This window comes from Linepithema humile, chromosome 4 (genome assembly GCF_040581485.1).
Source record: "Linepithema humile isolate Giens D197 chromosome 4, Lhum_UNIL_v1.0, whole genome shotgun sequence".
In the NCBI taxonomy this organism is placed as follows: domain Eukaryota; kingdom Metazoa; phylum Arthropoda; class Insecta; order Hymenoptera; family Formicidae; genus Linepithema; species Linepithema humile.
The window spans coordinates 30,525,079-30,547,098 of record NC_090131.1 but is presented as its reverse complement, the minus strand read 5'-3'; the positions used below and the strand labels follow the sequence as shown (position 1 = coordinate 30,547,098).

Sequence of the window (22,020 nt, the reverse complement as noted above, 5' to 3'; positions counted from 1 at the left end):
ATCAAGGTATACCAGTTGTTATAATTTATTATAAGAATTTAAAAGAACTATATAATCTTACTTAATTATTCAACCTTGAGAACGATGGAAAAATCGTATCGATTTTAAGATGAATGCTTCGCAACACGCACGTACATACAATTGAATATTATCTTCTTACTTATGTTTATCTCATTATTTTAAACTTTTACTTTTTTTAGTAGCACGATTACAAACTTGTAACAGAATAATAAAAAGAGAAAGAAAGCCAGGGTGTCTGAAAGAGAGGTAGGCAGAGAGTAGTAAGGTTTAGATTGAGTAATGAAGCAAGAGAGAGAGAGAGGGAAAGAGGGGAGAGAGAAGAGGGGGAAGGAGAGAGAGGAAGAGAGACAGAACTGGAAGAAAAACAGAAAAGAATATATAAAATGTACAGAAATAAAATAGAGATCATAAGATCATGTGTGACAGTCTCGCGTAGAAGAGCAGCGCAGCATAGTATCTGAATGCGCGATGACTTTAATGCGCGCATAATACACTAATACAATTCAATTCAATTTACTAATTCAATTTTCAAACCGCTGAAACTCATCATTATTGTAAACAAAAAATTAGAAACACATTTTGAAGCTTGAAGTTTGTATTTTCATCTGCTTTCGGCCGTTTTTAACAATTTTTTATTTTTACAGTTCTAAGCCTGAAAAGAACGCACTGTTTTGTTCTTAAAATTATGTACTTTTAATACTCTGCAGTTTGATAAAAAAATTTTTCTCGAAAAATTCATGACAAGTGTCAAAAACTACATTTTGCCTACAAAAATGTATTTTTCGAAAGGAGGATGGGTAAAATAGGCCGATTTTGGCCCCCGGAGAGGCAAGTAAAAACGGTATGTTTTTTTGTAGTTTTTGAGCTGCTGAATCTGAATCTGACCTTTAAAAATGTCTAACATGTCGGGAAAATATTAAAATCAACATATGAAGCTGTTAAACATATAACCCAGGTAGCACATGTTCGTTTCAGAAACGTTTCACAAATGTTTCTTTAAAACGTTTCATAACGGTTCTAAAAAAGTTTCTCATTGGTCAAAATGTCAATCCGAAATACGTTAAGAGAAACGTTATTGTTCCGACAAAAAAACTTTTAAAAAACGATCAAAAAAACGTTTAAGAAACAATCAAAAAAACGTTTAAGAAACAATAAAAAAAAAACGTTTAAGAAACGATCAAAAAAACGTTATTTTTCCGACAAAAAAATGTACTTTTTTTTACGGAATTAATAAAATAATGCATTCATACATATGTATATGTGTACCCAGGTAGCACAAATGTCATAAAAACATCTGTAAAACATTTGTGCTGTCTGGGTACACATATACATATGTATGAATGTATTATTTTATTAATTCTGTGAGAAAAGCACATTTTTTTTGCAAATAAAGGGAAAAATGTTTTTTTCTTTTATCCGTAAAAATAATATACGTATTTATATAAATGCAAAGTTAATATTTTTTTGTTTGTTACAATAAGATATCAAATACTCTTACAATAATTATGTAATAACTTTTATGACATTAAATTTTTAAAAAACATTATACTAAATAAAACAACATTTTAAACAACATTATTCTAAAAAAAATAAATTTTAAAAATTGAAACACAAATAAAATTAAAAAAAATTAACATTAAATTTTTTTCGTAAATAAAAAAATTCTTCTTATACTTATGTTTTCTTTGTACTTATGTTTTTATATAAACCTAATCTTAATCCTTATAATTACTATTGTCGCTGGAGGTTCTTTAATGCCCTAGCTTCGGCTAAGGCAATACGAACAGATGACAGCTTTAACCAATCTTTAATAGAATTTTCAATTTTGTTTACTGCAGCATTTGGTTCAACGCTCTTTACAGTGGCTGTAAAAAATTATATATATATATATATATATATATATATATATATATATATAATTATTGAATACAGCTTTACAATAGCTGCATGTACGTACTGTACTGTAGCTATAGAATAATATACATGCATATGTAATAATTAAACACACTTGCTAAATATTATTAATGCTGACTGACTTCAAAAAAGAAAGAAAAAAGACAAACCTATAATCAAATCTTTTATTTTTAAAATCTTGAAGGCTTTTTTAGGCGGTCTTCCTGCCCAATTAAAGTTCTTAGCGTAATTATTTGTTATTACTCTTTCCAATGTTCTTCTTGTTATCTGTGCAATCGTTTTACCGCCTGATATAACTAAGGTATTCACCTTAAAAAGAATAACAATAATGTATTAATTTAATTAAAAAATGTAGACTAAAAAAAAAGGAAAATAAATAGAATGCAAAAATGTATAATAAGAATTTAGAGAGTTATATTAAACAAAATCTGAAGAAATCAATCTTTTTCTCTAATCTAAAATCAAATTTAAAATATTTTGAATAATATTCATACTTTTCTTTATTTAAAAATAAATCTTTTTATTTGAAAATAAGTCTTTTTATTAAATTTGTAATGGTTGCTGCTTTTTTCTTTTTTAATAATAAGTATAACGCTTTTATTTTTAATTTTTTTAAGTTTCAATTTTTTTAGGAAGAATGTTTTGATTTGAAAAAAAGCGTATATACGTTGAACGTTTTTATTGCAGCATTTTATTGTACTTTCAGTGTGTATTACAAATAATACACAAAGTTTCTCTCTTTCCATGTGTGTATGTGAAATATTCATACATATAAACTATATAAAATATATGTGTATTTAAATATTATTTTTAAAATTTTATAATCAATGTCATTTTTTAAATAAAAAATGGCAGATTGTTAAAAATTAAGAATATTTTTACTTACCATATATTCAAAATTTTGTTTTGTATTTAAAAATCTTTCAACATTTTCGAGTTTTTCTTTAGTGTCAACTGGCATTTCGGGAGTACTTTCTATATGTGGTATTGTTGATAGTCGAAAATGTGCTACAAGTTGTTTAACCATCGGAAAAAGCAAATTCATAGAATTTTCTAAACTTGCTAATTTTGTTAGAATAAGGCAAGAAAAATCTAAAAATAACATTTTATATTAGAGTTAAAAAAAAATAAATTTATTTTTTAACACTGCTCTTTCTTTCTCTCTCTTAACACAGAAATAATGAAATATGGAAAAGTTGAATAGTAAGTGCTGGACTACGCAAGTATGGAAACCAGCGTATAAATAATAAACTAATATTAAAAATAGGTAATTAATTAATTAAAGCAAAATTGCTCAAAAAAGCGACTTTAAATGGATCAAAGTGCAGATTGTTTAGGATATTTTTCTGTGCAGTGTATCTCAAGAGCAAAGCTATCTCCAAGTTATATGTTTTTTATAAATAATTGCTAATATTACTGCAATAGTTTTGTATGTACAGAGAAGTTATATTAATATCTTACCTGATTTGTCAAATTGTGAACTGGTCAATGTAGTTCTTAATGTATTTTGCGAAGGATTAACTGCTTTTTCTGAAAACCTTGGAGAACTGTCGGCTGTCGATGTTGATGGTTTGGAAGTAATTAAAGATCTTCTCGGTAAAACATTACTATTCTTTGTTGGTGTTACTAACATAGGTGGAGATGAGATTTTATTCTTATTGCATGATATTTTTTCATCTGTATCAGAATCTAAAGAATTCGAATTAAGTCGAAAAGTTTTTTTTATATTTCTTTTTGACCGTTGGTTTTCATGCAGTTCTACATCAGTTTCGAGGGTAGACGTAAATTCTGCATTTACTAATCTTTTCCTCGCATCATCGTAAGAAGCTAAATAATAATAAAATAATCATCTAATAAATTTTAAAATCAAATGTCATTAATTCAAAAATCGGAAACGTGTATAATAAAAAAAATGAAAACTACATTCATAAATATTTTAAGAAAGATTTGAGGTGGAGAAATATATATTACGAATATAGAATATAATACTTTAGTCTGACAACATATAAGAAAATTACATCATAAAAATGAACAGAGTAATATGTGGCATATATGGAGAAAGAAGCAAAAGACCAGGATAAGAAATAATCTAATAAAAAATAGATTAAGTTTCTAATATATGTTAAATATTGGTAATAAGCCCTTACAGAAAAATATTACTGGCTGGCCAGTAATACACTAATGATTCTGAGAAGTGTTACTGGATTTTATGGTTGTACTACTGGGAATTTGGTACTAGTCAGTAATGATACTGGTCAGTGACCAGTAGTATCCCTATTGCAAGTGAATTATTGGCCATACTAGTGAAGAATTATTAGAATAGCTAGTGCTGGAACTACTAATAAATACTAATAAAAATAAAAAAATTTACCATATGTATGCAATACTCTACATTTATATTTTATCCAGTTTTTTTCTGGTAAATAACATTTCTCAATAGCCTTGCGAATTTGTTTTGTGGAAGCTGTTTGCGGCCAAAAACAATAGCATGTTTCTTCCTTTTTATCCAACCAAATATTGGGAACTACCTCAACTTCAGGTTTTTGTCCACAATTCATAGGGAATTCTATTAACGAATACATTATAATCTGAAAAAAATAAAAATATAATATTTTTACAAAATAGAGTAGAACATTCAAGCTTTTATAACTAAATATAATTAAATATAAATAAATTTAGTTTGAAACCTTTTTAAACAAAATTATTAACTTACTTAGTTTAAAAACTGATACTGACACTGCTCTTTTTAAAAAAATAATATATGCAATAAATATATACAATAATATACAGGGTGTCTGGCAATAATCTCCCCATTGGTCATATACAGGTAGAGGAGTTCAAACCGAGTAGAAAAGTCCTTTATCATTTTTTGATTTTCGTAATAAGTACTGAGTAATTAACGAAAAAAGATCCGCGGCGAGAAGAACGTCCCACTGCTACGCGATCACTAGGCGCGCGATAAAGCGTTGGAAGGAGCGCTCTACAAATGACAACGGTAACTTACGAACGGTGCGTAACGCTAAGATCCTTGCGTCTTAGCGATCACGTAATAGTGGGACGTCCTTCTCGCCGCGCGTGCTTTACTCGCGCGGATTTGCCGATCTTTTTTCGTTAATTACTCAGTACTTATTACGAAAATCAAAAAATCGTAAAGGACTTTTCTACTCGGTTTGACCTCCTCTACCTGTATATGACCGGTAGGGCGATTATTGCCAGACACCCTGTATACAATATATAACACAAAAGAAATGCATTAATTATAATTCATGAAGAAGAGGGAACATAATGTAAGTCCCTTTTTCATATCCCTTTTTCATATAATAACATGTTTTTATATTTTACTGTTGCAAAAGGAAATTCTTCAATGTCAGGTGATATGTGAGACAGCTTAAAAATGTTCAATAGTTTGGACGAATATGGATAATTATAAAACTCAGAAACTTTCAAGAATCGACGACAAATTAAAGAATAAAATTGATTTTCCAAGCACAGAATGTTTACAATCTGAACAACGATATCTCTTCTATTGAAACGCAATTGTCATGGGAAAAAATCATCAAAGCATATGTCGGTGTTTTTAATTTCTTGTATTGCACAATCAAGTCAGTTGTATTTCTGAGTGTAAGTCTTTCAAAATGCTTTTGGTTCTAATTTAGTTACTGGTAATTCAGCCTTTGAATAATAAGAGAGTTCAAATATACGTCTACAAAGTTGTGCATGAGGATTTGCGGGTTATCTTACAAGTTTTTTTAATTTTTCCAAATAATTTTCAAAGGGAAAGCAATTAATCCGACCGTGCGACCTCCACGCGGTACATCTTGGGTAATGCTAACACCGGCGGTACTTAAATTTTGAAGTCTTATAACTCAGGAAGATCTCAACTAAAAAGGGTTTGTAACCAGTGTTTCGAAAACGCCTTCACGTCAGCTACAAGAATATGAAACAAAAAGTAAGGGTTCCCGTTTAAAAAATTCAAGTCGACCTTGACATGACCTTCACGACGCCATTTAAGGTCAATCGCATATGCTCATGTAATGCATTACTTGATCATCAACAACTTTTATCTGAAACATTTTTTTAAATAACCACTTCTCTCGTTTTTAAACGGGGTGTACGGGTGGTCTGAAACCACCCGTACACTCCGTATATGGTATAATATATTGCATGAATAACTAGCAACGACTCTTTTTGCCTTTTCACTTAATATTAATTGATATTTTTATTGGAGTCTTAATATTATTATTGTATTTCAATATACATATATAACTCACCTTATTTGCCGCAGAAGTGCGAAGATATTTGATATAAATTTTGGCGTTCGGCGTTTTGATATGAAATAGGTCAAGTCGTAAGTCATGTCATAACGGCTATGATCCAGTGATGCAATGTTTCCTACTGTGCTCCCGACTTCCGAGCCCCACAAGCGAGAAGTGCGTACTGTACACAGCGTACATATGCTGCGCAAAGCGTTCAGCACATGTACACGCTTCTCGCTTGTGTGGGGCTCGGAAGCCGGGAGCCCGGTAGAAAACATCGCACCACTGTTATGATCTATACATGAAAATCGATAATTCTAATCTCAACGCTCTTTTTAGTATTCGCACATTTGGAAATAGAAATTAACATGTAGTCTCTGTAGTGCTTATACGTATACATAATTTTGAATTAAAAACGTGAAAAAAAACGTTTTTTAAATTATGGTTTCAAAAATGTTTCTGTTGAATGGTTTCAAAAATGTTTCTTATTGATGCTTAACGGTTAAGAAACATTGGATACACTTAGGAAACGTATATAAAACAAACATATGCTACTTGGGTAAGAAGCTATTATAAGAATGGTATGTTAATAAAACAATAGTGAAATAAACAATATTAAGTGAAAATTGATCGATATATTAACAACACAAATTAATAAATAAAGAAGGCCTTATTTGGTCAAAATGGATCTTGATACTTAAAAATATATTTTACGTGAATCTTACAGTTTGTAATGATAAAATATACTATGGTTGTTTTCCAGTAAAAGACACAAGTTGACACAAATAGTAAAAATACTACAATAATAAAATACTTTTAATAAACTGAAATCTATTATACTTATGAGTGTGGAGAAAATTGTAAGGCGTAATAAACAACAATGCTCTCAGGTGCAGTAGTCAAGACTTAAAATGGTTTCCATCGATAATGCCTCTGTTTTTAGATATTAACAATTTTTACTTTTTTTATCAAGCAGAACATGAACTATTAGAGATGAGAATATTATCATGTTTTACTAGTAGGAAAACACGAATTAATACGTTTGTAAAGCTCAATAATAATAATTCACGGTTTTAGATATTTGACAGCTTTATATGCTGATTTTAATATTTTCCCGACAGATTAGACATTTTTAAAGGTCAGATTTAGATTCAGCAACTCAAAAATTACAAAAAAAACATATCGTTTTTACTTGTCGCTCCCCAAAATCGGGGGCCAAAATCGGCCTATTTTACTCATCCTCCTTTGCTATGATTTTTTGTCCGAATAATGCAACTTTAAAACCAATCCTACATTTTATGGAAAATAACGTTTCCTACCGGTATTAGTATTAGCGTAAAAAATGCAGATTTGGTTTCAAAATTGTGTAATTTGATCAAAAAAGTCGCAATTGCTATCTTTAACTGAATAGTATTATAACAAACTGACAGTTGATTAATTAAAAATTATTATAATATTTTGAAGGTTTTAATATAATTTGATAATAATATAATCTAATATAATATAATAATTTAGCACTACTTTTTCTCTATTTATAATAAAAATGTATTACTGACTTGTATTTCACATATAAAATTTTATACATTGATTTTTATAATGCTTATTCATTACATAAATCTATAGTCATATTTAAACGCGTCACTCCGTCGACAAATAAAATGTAACACGCAATTCTTAACTTTAAAGAGATTTATACTACTCTAATTTATATCATTTGACAATGAGTATTAGGTCAACATGCATCTTGTTAACCATCACATTTGTTCTCGATGTATTCAGCGCAAGAAACTCTCTATAAAAACGCATACATTAACGCAATACATGTAATTTAATCATTCCGAACAAATTCACGCGATTGGCACATCGGATAATAACAGTTATCAATTAGGATACTGATAGACTGTATTATCTAAATTATGAAAGGCCATCTGCTCGTCAATCCATCGGCGAGCGTAAGCTATGTTAGCATAAACGCCCGGAAGTCCAGTATCACCGCAACCAAGTCCCCAAGCGACGATTCCAGCTTGAACATATCTTTTTGGATCGTTTCTTAAAGGACACACCAGCGGACTTCCACCGTCGCCCTACAGAAAAAAATTATAAAGAATCACTTTTTCACTATAAATTAAAAGATGGATTTAAAAAATGGATTTATTGAGCTTTCGAAAAAAACACCAAGACAGAGATTTGCAATTTTGAATTATTGAATTACTTAAATTAAATGAAACTAAGATATATATTTTATAGAATTGCACTAAATATATTTAAATGAAATTATGCGTACAAGAATGCTTTAGTATTACCTTGCATGTATCTTTTCCTGCTTCCCCACCCGCGCAGATAAAGCTTCTGTCCAAAACGAAGTATTTTCCTAATCTTGTGGTACGTAGAATATTTTGGCATGTATCATGGGGTACCACGGGAAGTTCCACCCTCTTCAAGATCACTTGATAACGTCCTTCTTTGCCTATAATTAAATACCGCTATATAAAACTATCAGCTTGAATTTTATAACTTAAGTTATTAATTTTTCAACAATATGATTTAAAACAACGCTGTCAATTATAATTCAGGCTGACAATGAGACAAATTATTCCATAGAATAACACTACAGAAACGTTTTGGTCCATTTTACAATATTCTTTTTTTTTGTTTTACATCCCACACAGCACGCATATCCAAAAGACGTCCAGCATACATCCCGAAGATATCTTTAAGAGATACAATATCTTTGGAATGTCTTCTGAACGTCCTCAGGATATGCATGTTGTGTGAAATTGCTTACCATTTTTTTTGCATTACTTACCAAATACATCTTTTCCCCATCCGCTGGCAAAGCATCTCGATTCATCGAAGATCGCGTTCGTTTCTGGTAGACATATGATATCCACATTGTCTGCGTACTCGACTGGCTCCTTCAGGATCAGGATAGCGTAATCGTTATAGAGTGCACCCGAATGGAAATTCTCATGAACTATAACTTTCTCCACATCGCGGTCTTGATGCGGAAAGATCTCGTTCTTCGTTTGCGTGTCCCATTCGCCCGCGCGGATTTTTAGCTCGTTCGGTTGCTTTCTATTGATCAAAATACATTAAGTCAGAAAAATAATCAAGAAATAAAAATGCAAAATAATACTTATTTCTGGCAAAAGCTATTTATCTTTACTCCAACATTTCGAATAGCATTTGTATCGTATGTAATCATAGCTTTCCTTTCATATTTTACTTGTTACACAGATTACAACTGAGGCAAATAGATCAGTCATTTGTCAAGTTTTTTTAACTAACTTTTCAAGTGGTTACATATAAAAATATCACTTGTCATCATAAAGACATTCATGACAAACTGTTTACTGACCCATTAACGCAATGACCCGCGGTAAGAACGACCTGTCTATGAATAAGAGCTCCGCCGCATTGATAAACGTTCAATTTCTGGCCGTCGTTTCCTATGGCCTCTTCCTTCAAAATAGCCACTGTCCATGGAAATTCGCCAAATTGTGCCTCATTGTCGGTCTGGCCGGTGATTCTGAAACCGACTCCTTCGGGATGTCGCTGGCCGCATCCGATTCTATTGATTGTTGGCGGCGTGGATGGTGGCTGTATATTTGGTGGTTTGCAGCAAACATCCAAATAGTTTTCACACGGCCCGACACCTCTAAATATTTATAATGTATTATGAAAATAATAAGATTAATTATTCTTGATCATCTCGATTAATTTGAACACGCTTGTTCAATCGAATAAGTAGACAAAATTAAGAGAAAAATCTAAAAATAACTTAGAAGACATTTAAAAAATATGTAAAAGAGTAAAAACAAAAGTTTTGTCGTTTTTTAACTAGCAAAGTTTTGATAATTTTGAGCGTAATTTTCTTATTCTACTAACTTTATTAACATTGACAATTTGTTAAATAAACTTCTACTTTTAAAAATCTTTTAAACATTGACAAATTATCAACTTAAAATTCGTTAGTTAGAATTTGTAGAAGCAACATCAGTATTTTCTTAAATATCACATTTTTTAGATATTAATTAATCACGAATTATTAAGTGATTATTTAAACATGAGCAATTATATTTCCAACGTTTTCCACAATTGCCTTCTGTCTGTCTGTCTTGAGCGATAGTATATTTATTAATCGCGATGAGATTTGTTGTAATTGTACGTGCTAAATATTACAGGAGTTATTGTTTATTGGCAGCTCCAGGAGAATGTTGTTTTCCAAAGATAGTCTCATGCGGCGTGAGTAAGGAGGCATGCTTACAAAAATCAGCGAATTTAAAAATAAAAATTCCAACGTCTGAAAAGCACAATGTTTACCAATTTAGTTTTATTTCATTACGAAGTCAGAAATGTCTATATGTACATACATGCAGAATCAACTATATACAGAGAATATTTTTAAAAGATATTAATCGCAAATTGCGTTAATTTCTGATAAATAATGTATTCCGCTTCAGACTGAATTTTATTTCAAATAGCAATTAATTTCGATAGCGACGTTTCAATATTTCAGTGATTACAATATATCAATTTCATCTCCGGTTTTAATTGTTACTATTAAAATAATTCAACTACTCTCAATTATAATAATGATAATGTCATTTTTTTAACATTGTTGCAATGTAATGCAATGCCCTCGATAAGCGCAACAGTTGCTTCATGGAATATATTTAATTACATTGTCACTTATGAGTGCACAGTATTGTATCGGGAGCTAGTCACTGTGCATATAACAAAGAAACCGCAAACCGTTTCTGATTTAGCAACGTTTCCGCTTTTCTTCTAACAGAATCACTCCCCGTATATAACTCAAACCACTTGTTGCAAATACCATGCCATATTCGATGACGCTATTTTTTGTAAATTACAAAGACTCAAATTAAAAGAAGAATGAAAAGAATTATGCGTTATAAAATCTAACTAAAAAAACGAAAGGAATCAATCAATCAGTAATCATGTAATCCTTTGTAATAATGAAAGAGACCTATTAATCGTTATCGCATACGATTGCACTATAAAAATTAATAGTTATTAAAAAAAAAGTGTTTCCCAATCTTGATTTTATCATACTGAAAAGAGTTAATCGACACATTATATCCTTGACCGTCGTAGATAAGAGTTTTACAGCATGCCATCCGTATCGCCTCGATAGAGAATCGGCCGAGACTCCGATCTTTGGTAAATAAACTTACCCCTGGGACTGCCCATTGTTATCAGCAAAATCGGACCTGATATCGATGATGCCAATTCCATTATCCAAAATTTTGCCCTCTTTGCATTGGTAATAAGGCACGCACTCGCAGTCTTCGGGTTTTTGGGGTGGTTGGTTATTGGTACCAAGAATTACACTTGGAACAGTGGTGGCGTTTCCGGTTTGAAAGACGTCCTGGATTAGACTGTCGAGATCGCCGCCTATCTGGGGTACGGATGGAGGAGATGTCTTGGCCTCGGGAAACGCTTGGTCAATGAGACTGTCGAGGCTACCACTATCTTGTTGCGCCGCAGGCAATGCCGCTGCCACGATGACCAAGGTCAGTGCGGGAATCACTCGCCACATCCTTCACGCTAAACCCAAGGATTTGAGTCTAAAGCCGGCATAAAAAATAGTGTAAGATATTTAAAACTACATCGCGAAATCGTGCTGTTTTATGCTCCGTTCCGAGAAGTTTTCGTAATGGCAATCGTAAGTGCCAAAGAGATATTTCTTTTTTGTAACTATAATTAGCGATGACGCAGCAATCGTTGTAATGCAACTTAAAAAAATCAGAGGAAGTAAATGCAAACTAGGAATTTAGCGATCCGTGAAGTTCCCGGACTTCGTTTCTCGTACGATAATTGATGTAAAGCAATTTAGCCTTTGATGATTCTCGGCTATCATAAAAAAACATTATCAAATAAAAACAAGCGTGGATAATAATGTTCCTACTTCAAACGTCAACAGAATAAACAGTCTGTGCTAAATTTATATGGAAATATTTCTAAATATCAAAAATACAAACAAAAATTATGCTAAAACATTTAATAATATATCATTCTTTTTTTTTACTAATTTATTCCTGTTTATTAATAGAAAGAATTGTTAAAATATAATAAAAAAGACACAATATTATTTATATATATTAGACACGTAACACATATAGAAACGTACATATTACATAATTATAATAACACATTCGCAATAATTGCGATAAATCATTTTAAAAATTTAGTATTTGATTTCGATATTTAATTTTATAAATAAATACAAATCTTTTTCAAAAAGAATCCATAATTATTTCTAAAAATATGTGACCATATTTTCAAAAATATGAGACGCTGCAATAATTTGACTACAAATTATTCAGGACATTTAATGTTCTCTTGCAATTAGCATTATCTCTAAGTTGCTTCCGCAATAAAAATGTATATTGCAATATGCGTCATTAAAAGAAAATATTTTCCTTATTTTGTTTACGCGTACATAAACGCTTTCTGCTGATAGACTTTATATGAGATCAAAGAATATTTTGCTAATTATTCCACATTTTTCTGTTTTTCCACTTTTCAAGTGTTCAACATTTTTTTGAATTCCATTATTCAAGGGTAATCAACGTGTTGAAATTAGCACGGTGGCACATTATATAATCATTTTGGTCGTTTTATCCTATTTTAATGTACTTATTCGAAATAATTTGCCACTGACCTTTGACGAATATCAGAATGACGCGATCACAAACTGATATGATCAACGTATTTCGTCAGGCCAATATCACATAATTATGTAATTTTAGAGATTATTATATCAAAAGGCTATAAAAACTAAGTTCTTTGCTATTATAGAAAATCTCCACGAATCTTGGAAAATATTATCATTACTACCGAATAATTTTGTCGAAATTTAAATATTGTTAAGACTATAAAAAGAAGACATTGATATTTATTTAGAAAAATTGGGGAAAGAAAATTTCCTTTGGATTTCGATAAAGTACAAAATTTATTTCGGGTACTCACCAAAAGCGAACAATGAACGAATGTCTTGGAGCAGCGATTAGCACGGTTCTGAGTGTAGAACTGTGGTTTCCTCCACGCAGGAATCCCTACTCTGAGCATTACAAATTCTCCCCACCTTCCTTCTTGCCATGCCGAGTACCGTCATTACTACTTCGAGAAGACTGTAGTGGACTGTAGACTTGGAGAACCGGCATTTCCCACTCATACGTCGACCCTGAGTTGACGTGATTTTCCTGGAGGTTTTAATGAAACTCGTTTTCGAAATACAAAATTCCCATTCTTATGACGCATGAACCTTGTGAATATACGAGTATATATATATATTGATTGATTCCAAATTAAAAATGCTCTCATATAGAAATGCGAAAGATGAGTTCTTTTATTATTAATTTTTTGCAGTTATAATAGTTAAAAAAAGGCAGAAGTTTATGTAGTATTTGCAACAATAAATTCAATACTGGTTTGCAAGGAGGTGAAATTAAAATATTCTATTATCAGCAAAAAGATTATTATCAGTGACAATTAATCGTTAGCAGGAAGTCATGAATATATTGCACGTAGCTCAATTAAACAGTTATCTTCTCATCAAAATGCGAATAATACTATTGTTGGCAATAGTTTTCTATGAAAGCATGCATATTTACATAAATAGTTGATATAAAATATTTTGTCGAAAAGATTGTGCAAATATTTGTCATCATTTGGTTTCGTAAAGCTAATGTATTCCTCGATTTCAGATTAAATTTCTTTTTTATGTATACTATCTTTTAAGACAAATCTCAAACTAATCCTTTGGCTCCAATAAAGAATAAAATTTTCCAAAAATATAAAATATTTAAAAAATTATACTTATGCAGTGTAGATTAAAAATTAAAAAAATAGTAAATTGTACTTTCACCATTATATGCTTCTTTATTTTTTAAAAAGTAAAAACGCAACGCAAATACAGAAAGAAATATGCAGTGTATAAGAATGTAATGCGACGAGCAGAACTTGCTAAAACTGGTTTTCAAAGTTTCAAGTCAAAGATCTTTTTTTTTGAAAGACGTCTCACGGTCAGAAAGACCCTCCACAATAGATAGAGATCATATTAATTAAAAATAATCAACGCAGCACATCACGAGAAATATTGCTGACAAATTCAATATATCTTAAACATCAATCGTATAGAATTATTTAATATTTAAATTTGATTTTTGGTTTGAAATTCAAACAAACTTTTCTTTAATTTAACTTAATATTTAAAATTTTTTACTCGCGTGTCTGTTACTCTCAACTCTTCTGAGTTGGAAATGGTTCTTCCAATAGCCGTGATCGTCTAGTGGTTAGGACCCTACGTTGTGGCCGTAGTAACCCAGGTTCGAATCCTGGTCACGGCAATGTGAAAAACATTGTCACGGTGGAAGCTTTTTTTTATTTTTTTTTTATTAATCTCTTCAATTATTTTATCGCTTGTTTGTTCATACTTAAATATTAAATACAATCTTTTCTAAGATCTTAATGATGCATAAGATATTTGTTTTGCTAATTTTTAAATTTTTATAATTTAAAAACAATTATGAAAATAGAATTGTTTTTTGTATTATTGTGTTAAAATAAATTTTTTTAAATATCTTACGTATACAAAAATTTGAATTCTTAAATTAAAAATTTTATCTGACACAATTAATCTTATTAATTTAATATAATTTATTACGTTTAAATGAATTAATTAAACATATAATTAAATTATATTACTATATACGACTTTATTATATCTAATTCTCGAACATATCATTATATCTTCCAATAGCCGTGATCGTCTAGTGGTTAGGACCCTACGTTGTGGCCGTAGTAACCCAGGTTCGAATCCTGGTCACGGCAATGTGAAAAACATTGTCACGGTGGAAGTTTTTTTTCACTACGTTTTTAATAATTTTAATTTTTAACAATAAAGATTACAATCATTTTTTACCACAAGAATTCAAATATAACAATATTGTGTTTTAGGCTAAAAAATAGTATGCATTATTAATAGTAATAATATTATTAATAGTAATAGATCGTGTTTAATCTTATAAAAAAATTATTTTTACATATTATACAATGCATATGTACGAAGAATTTACTTCGACGTTAACTAAGGCAACGATACATTTGATGTTCGAGTCCCTTTTACACATTATGTGATATTATATTGTGATAAAGTCTTTTACATAACTGATACTGAGGACAGGTCTAAAATACATATATTCATATATTCAACTACTTACTTCGGAGAATACGATTATTCATTTATTGCTTACAATGTAGTCAGAATACAACAAAATGCAGAGCACATACAAAATATTCGAGAAAATTACAAAAAATAGTATAATTTATGCGAAAATTATTTGTCATTTTATATTTTTTTCTGATTGCTTCTTGACTTTTCTTTCACTGCACGTAATGTGTAATATATAATAATGTTCCAGTAAAAAGTACATAGCGCCAATTGTTGAGCCACAAAAATACTAAATATACTACACATTGCTATACTCCGTAAGTTGCGAGCTGCTGATCTATCCATTGACGATGCTGTGATACACTAGAGTATACTGCAGGAATATTAGAAACACCACAATCAATACCCCACGATACAATACCAGCCTGAAATAAAAATTTATTCTTATTCCATCTTAATTTGTATCAAATAGATAATAAATAGATAAATAAAATATTAAGTAACAATAAAACATAATTATTGCTAATTAAAACGATAAAGAATTTAGTGCAATTTAAAATTGCGAATACTTAGATCAATGTGCAAAAAAATGTTTAAAAAAAAACTGATTAGAAAGCTCTACATCTATTCATTCCACTTTATTATTCTACTCACTGTTCAAATATTTTTATAATAATCTGATTTACCTGGAAAAATTGTCCTGTGGTAGCTTGGCAAGCCAAAGGTCCACCGCCATCACCACGACACGTATCTCTGTTCGCTTCACCTCCCGCGCAAATAAATGATCCATGCAATTGAAAATATTGGCCTAATTTCGTGCTTCGTAAGCGCGTTTGACAGTCCGTTCTGTCGACAATAGGAAGGTCTATCTTTCGAAGTTCCGCTTGATACTTTCCTTCTAGTTTCAAAATATAATAGTATAATAAATGTATGCGTGAATGATGATTTTCATGATAAAGAAATAATAAGGATTTAGTTCATAATAAATTTGACTCGACGCTTACCGAATGAATTGCTACCCCATCCTATTCCGTAGCATCTGGCTCCGGTCGGGAAAACCATACCTTGCTCGGGAAGGCAAATCGGAAAAACATTAGCGCTATAGGTAATTGGTTTCTCCAAAACAAGGACAGCTACATCATGGAATAGTCCGCCGCTGTAGTACAAAGGGTGTACAACTATCGTGAAAATATTTGCTTCTTGAATAGGTAGTGGTTGAATGCTATTTTCTATATTCCATTGACCGAAGCGTGCCACCAAGTTCTCAGGTTTTTCGCTGTTGTAAATTTAAGACAAAAAAGTAGATCATGGTGTAAAATATTGATAAAAATTTTATACATTGTTTTATTATTTATTTTAAGTATTCACGTAAAATCTAGCACAATTCTCTATGACTAGTTATTTAATTGTTATAATTACATTAGTTTTTATAAAAAATTGTGTATATTTCAACCGTTTGACTTCAATCTATATACGTACTTTATTACGCAATGTGCGGCAGTGATAATGGCAGCGTTACTGATTATCGAAGCACCGCACTTGAAAGTATAAGGACCGCTGATTGCGGATTTTACGAGAAGTGCGACCATCCATGGAAACTCGGCGAAATAAGTTTTTCCAGAGTTAGCGGAAAAAGGCTGCGCTGTAAACACGATCAGCAATTATTATTATTATCATTCAAATATAACTTGAATTAACTTGTAGCAGTTTTAAATGCTTGATTACGCTGCCGGCGCGCTGGAAAGTGACAGCCGCATGTTAACTCCACGTGTCTTACCAATTATAATCCCGCTAGACTGAGGATGAAATTGGGCCGAAACGTTTTATCACTTTGTATCTTTTGATAGTAAAGGAATTTCTTTGTACTTTGATATTCGCGCTGTCTCTTATATTAAACAATTAAATTCAGAAAAATAATTTATAGATTAATATAATTTTGGAATAATTGTTTCTTATTTGCAACGAAGCAAAGATGTGTTATATTTCCTCAATTATTAAATAAAAGAATTAAATTTTACATGTACAATTTTTCATTTTTATGGGTTTGTTTATACTTACACGGTGCATAACTGTTGTTCTGTATACCGCAATTGATTTGAGGAAACGAGTGATCAGACCGTCCTTTTACGGTGAAACTTTCAAGTGCGGGTGCAGAACTGCGTTTGCCGATGTTACGAAGAAGATCGATTCCCGCGAGTCGACAGCACACTTCGTCCGGCGACGAGCACGCGGTGAATCTCGAATCAATTATACCAAGACCATCCGGGCTGACCGCGTTGCCCGCGGAGCACAGCCAGGTTTTTACGCAATAACAAGCTTGCGGTGTGTTCGGATTCTTCAACCGGCCTAACAGTTCCGTGATCGGTTTCATCATCGTGTTTTGACAGGTCGGCAAACTTGCCGCCGCGCAGATATTTCCTTCCGATAAGATCTGAGAAAATCTGGGATCGATCATACCGCCACCGCCAGGCGTGATAATGATTGCACAAGTAAAACATTGAACGGTGTTGCCGCACACAAAACACAGCTGTGTCTGTCCAGGTGGTGCAGTCGTCGGTGATATCGTAGTTGTCGTGGGCATCATCGTCGGTGGTATCGTTGGTTGCGTCACGTTCGCTAGTATCATGCAGCAGACCAGGTTGGCACCGGGACACAGTATGTTTTGCTGTCGCGGAATTAGTACACCTTCGCCGGCAAAAATAACTACTCCACTAGGATTGCACAGCGATATTACTACACAGATGCAGTTTAAATTCGGAAATCCAGTCACGGGAGGACTCGGTGTATTGGTAGGAAAAACTATCGGGGGTATTGTCGGGGGTATTGTCGGCGGCATCGTCGGCGGCATCGTCGGCGGCATTGTCGGCGGCATCGTCGGTGGTATCGTTGGTGGCATCGTTGGTGGCATCGTCGGTGGCATCGTCGGTGGCATCGTCGGTGGTATCGTTGGTGGCATCGTTGGAGGAATTGTTGGTATTGTCGGTGGAATTGTTGGTGGAATTGTTGGTATCGTCGGTGGAATTGTTGGTATCGTCGGTGGTATTGTGGCATTTCGCAGATAGCAGCAGACTTCGAAGTCTCCGGTGCATATCCGAACACTAAACATGTTAATGGTTTACATTATAATATTTTAGAAATTGATTTCATCAATCTTACTTAATTTGAAACTTGGTTTAGCAATTAAAAATGTGAATTTAAAAGAATAGAAAATTAAATCAATTTAAAATCATATAAAGAAATAAATTAAGTAAAGATGAAGTAAGTTTGGCGTGAAGCAAAATTATAACTTTTGAATCGTCCAGATTAAAAAAATTTTTTTTATAAAAATAAAATTAAAACGAGATGAAAGTTAAATTAAATGGGTAATTAGAATTCGACATCGATAAATTAGCTACAAAAATAATATCGATTAAATATCGAATTTCAATGATTGACTCACCGTGGATTGATTACACCTGTACCATCAGTTATGACAGTCTGATTATCGTCGCATAGATAAAACGGTACGCAAATGCAATCTCTGGCCATCGGAGTAGTAGTAGGGATCTTATCCAGCTTCTGGTATTGTATTTGCGGCTTGTATTTGAACAAATGCAGAAAAAATAGAGAGGACGAGGAGCCGGTGAACATCACGTTTGCACTTCGAGGAAAATCAATATCTCTCATCCGAATCATAATCGGTCTTTCGATCTGATTGGATCCGCGATTTGCACCTTCTGAGGACATAACGTCGATCATTGTTATCGTAATAACTGTATTCACCAGTAGCACGAAGAACCACGACATGATGACGACGAGTCGTTTCTATCGCGGCGGCTCGCGATCTATGAACGATTTTGAACACGAGCGCACGTTTATGTACACAGGATGTGCTAGTTTATGGGGAATGTCCAGATTCAGATATGACGCTAATAGCGTATCTTTTGTCATGCCAGTTAATTTTTGAAGGTGAAATGTAATAATGATGTATGGATGTACCAATACCTATTTAAAAATATTAATAGAATAGGAATTATTTTTTATAATATAATAAAATAAATGTTACATAAAAGTTACAAAGTTTATATAAAACAATAAACGACAATTTGTTTAATTGATCAAATATACAGGAGAATGGCCTATTTAATTGATAATTAACACCAAAGATAACAAATGCATTGTTAAATTGGAATAAGTACGATCAGATAATTTCGCCAGAGATTTTAATAATATGTACACTGTACAATGTGTGAAGGACAATCTGTTTAACCAGTCGAATACAAAGACATGACCTACTTACTCAATAGTCGACAAAAGATAGCAAATAGCAATTACTAAAAATTTTATAAGCACATAAAAAAATCATTGTGAGTCGGAATAATATAATTAAATTATATAATTAAATACTAACGTTAAAATAATATAATGGTTCATTTAATTTGGATTGATTGAAAAATACTAAAGATTATGCAAATTAGGTTGTCGTCGAGTAAATTATGAAACTGATCTATCTATATGTATATTATATAGAAAAGATTCTATTAAAGATAGTTATGCAATATCTAAAGATTTATTTTTAACCCATCCACACCATAAAGTGGCAGAAAGTGTTACCTACATATAATTGTCGATAAATATATTGTGAGATTAGATACACTATTGAAGAAATTTATGAAAGATACATATATTATGCAGAGAAAGATGAATAGAGCGCAGCTTTTATTTAAATGCATACATTCTTTATTAACCATTATTCAGCATAATACAATTTTTTGTACAAATATATTTTAAATAATACATTAATATAGTGAAAATAAGAATAATTACTAACTTTGCTACAAATATCGGAACGGCGAGATGGTAATTATGACAAAACGCATAATATAATCTTAAAATACAAATAATTACAAAAAAGCAGGTCCAGAATAAACAAGAATTCTAAATAGGCGGAGATTTTTGTACGATATTAGAGCGAATAATGAAAATAAAAATCCAAAAAATTTTATTCTGCAAACTCGTAAACACGCGTTTTGGATATAATATGTGTGAAAAATCTATGTGTAAAATTTAATCTACGCACGTAAACAAAAACGCAATTCTGACGTTTTATTTATTTATACATATTATATATATAATATATATAAATATGTAAGAATAAATTGTTTTTATATAGACGAAAGATTAAACATAGTAAAATAAATTTCAATTTGATCAAGTTTAGAGTCGCGATATGCACGTTTACTCTAAACTTATTCGTATTCAAATTCATTTTATTATTTTTGAACTTTCATCTATATAGATATCTATATAGATATATAAAATTTAGTCTTACGTGCTGCTAATCACTTGGTACTGTTCTTAATCGCGAATACCGTCGCTGTACGGTTTTGAATTACTGTAACGTCATCTCGCGCCTTACTATGAATAATCAGTTATGATATTATAGTAGCACTGTATAGTATCCGTAGAAATTCTAAAGTTTAGTCAGGTATATCATCAAAATACGATACGTATTATCTTACAAAAGTAAGAGCATATTCGCACTATTAAAAAATGGTATGTTTCGTAATACAAATTACGTATCATATTTCAACATCTTAGATACTTAACATAGCACGCTACAAGTTTATTATTAATTTCTAATAGGAACAATTCGTAATATTTTTACATATTATTTAACGCATCACAAGTATGATGGCACAAAACTATTATGTATATTTATGGTATTGCCCTTAATTCGAGTATGTTTTACTTTTTCTTTCTTTCAGTTCATGTAAAATCTTCAAAATATTTCAATTTTTGAAAAGCTGCCGTTGAAAGATAGTGTTTAATGTGAAATATTTTTGCTATAAAATAAAAAGATACCGCGTAGTATTTTTCTTGACCAGTTTTAAAACTTTTTACAATTCAACGCTCACATGTGTATTGGAATATAAATATAATATTTGTAAATTATAAATATCTGATTTTCTGTATATTGTCTTATTTTCATATTCAAGAAATTATTTGTACATTTTTGAAAATTAACAGAATATATAGATAAATTTGTTAATATGATGAAAATAATTAATAGAAAAAAGAATTAATTCTTTCAAAAACTGAAATGTTTTAAAGATGGATAATAACTACTCGTGTATAATCTATTGAATATTGCTAATTTGCGAAAGGTACCATAAATATTGGCTGTTTTTATTTGATTGTCGAGATGAAATTAAGACAACAATAGCGCTGAATTGAATCAATTTACACTATCTTATATTCTACATTAACATTTTATCGTATGAGTAACAAAAAAAAGAAAAGTTGAAAACTCAAATTTCAATATTAAGTTAATCTCTGTGTAACTCAAATATTTAATAGTTTTTTAATGAAAGCTTCGACATAAAAAAATTTATCATGCGGCTGATCTACAAGTTTCATAACGAAGAAAACTTACGTTTTTTCACAAAATTATTGTTTCAACGTAATTTCACCGCAATTTAATAAATTTTTCAAAATAATAATTACAAGAAAAAAAAAGAAATGATGCATACATAAGTAAAAATTAAAAAATTTTCCCATAAACAAAAATATATTAGCTTTTATGTTGTCTATCGTCAACAAATATAATTTTTTTGTACATTTATTTTTTATTAAACATATATACAAAAT

The 22,020-nt window shown here is 31.1% G+C and overlaps 3 protein-coding genes and 2 non-coding genes across 8 annotated transcripts; 2 read left to right on the top strand and 3 right to left on the bottom strand.

Moving 5' to 3' along the window:
* Nucleotides 1–1,457: 1,457 nt before the first annotated feature.
* Nucleotides 1,458–7,571, bottom strand: LOC105671135 (uncharacterized). 3 transcript variants are annotated; one of them, XM_012365061.2, is made up of 6 exons: nucleotides 6,207–7,571; nucleotides 4,307–4,523; nucleotides 3,397–3,762; nucleotides 2,822–3,027; nucleotides 2,085–2,244; nucleotides 1,458–1,886 (listed from the first exon to the last, which is right to left on the bottom strand). In XM_012365061.2, exons 2-6 carry the CDS (start codon nucleotides 4,515–4,517, stop codon nucleotides 1,753–1,755), a joined length of 1,077 nt encoding a protein of 358 aa, XP_012220484.1. In that variant the 5' UTR covers nucleotides 4,518–4,523; nucleotides 6,207–7,571; the 3' UTR covers nucleotides 1,458–1,752. The 3 variants fall into 3 exon arrangements, with proteins under 3 accessions (XP_012220484.1, XP_012220485.1, XP_012220486.2); XM_012365062.2 differs by having other exon boundaries at nucleotides 4,328–4,523; XM_012365063.2 differs by having other exon boundaries at nucleotides 1,874–1,988.
* A 141-nt stretch (nucleotides 7,572–7,712) lies between these two features.
* Nucleotides 7,713–13,346, bottom strand: LOC105671136 (phenoloxidase-activating factor 2). Of its 2 annotated transcripts, none has more exons than XM_012365064.2 (6): nucleotides 13,188–13,346; nucleotides 11,390–11,782; nucleotides 9,550–9,849; nucleotides 8,998–9,266; nucleotides 8,495–8,658; nucleotides 7,713–8,275 (listed from the first exon to the last, which is right to left on the bottom strand). In XM_012365064.2, the coding sequence occupies exons 2-6, from the start codon at nucleotides 11,752–11,754 to the stop codon at nucleotides 8,072–8,074; spliced, it is 1,302 nt and encodes a 433-aa protein (XP_012220487.1). In that variant the 5' UTR covers nucleotides 11,755–11,782; nucleotides 13,188–13,346; the 3' UTR covers nucleotides 7,713–8,071. The 2 variants fall into 2 exon arrangements, with proteins under 2 accessions (XP_012220487.1, XP_012220488.1); XM_012365065.2 differs by having other exon boundaries at nucleotides 11,426–11,782.
* Nucleotides 13,347–14,494: 1,148 nt separating this feature from the next.
* TRNAH-GUG (transfer RNA histidin (anticodon GUG)) lies at nucleotides 14,495–14,566 on the top strand. Its single transcript has one exon. It is a non-coding gene; the product is annotated as a tRNA-His (tRNA).
* A 412-nt stretch (nucleotides 14,567–14,978) lies between these two features.
* On the top strand, nucleotides 14,979–15,050 carry TRNAH-GUG (transfer RNA histidin (anticodon GUG)). Its single transcript has one exon. It is a non-coding gene; the product is annotated as a tRNA-His (tRNA).
* A 389-nt stretch (nucleotides 15,051–15,439) lies between these two features.
* On the bottom strand, nucleotides 15,440–19,376 carry LOC105671079 (protein masquerade-like). The gene is made up of 6 exons (XM_067352903.1): nucleotides 18,830–19,376; nucleotides 17,449–18,488; nucleotides 16,870–17,032; nucleotides 16,395–16,666; nucleotides 16,077–16,288; nucleotides 15,440–15,815 (listed from the first exon to the last, which is right to left on the bottom strand). Exons 1-6 carry the CDS (start codon nucleotides 19,174–19,176, stop codon nucleotides 15,699–15,701), a joined length of 2,151 nt encoding a protein of 716 aa, XP_067209004.1. The 5' UTR covers nucleotides 19,177–19,376; the 3' UTR covers nucleotides 15,440–15,698.
* Between the last annotated feature and the right edge of the window lie 2,644 nt (nucleotides 19,377–22,020).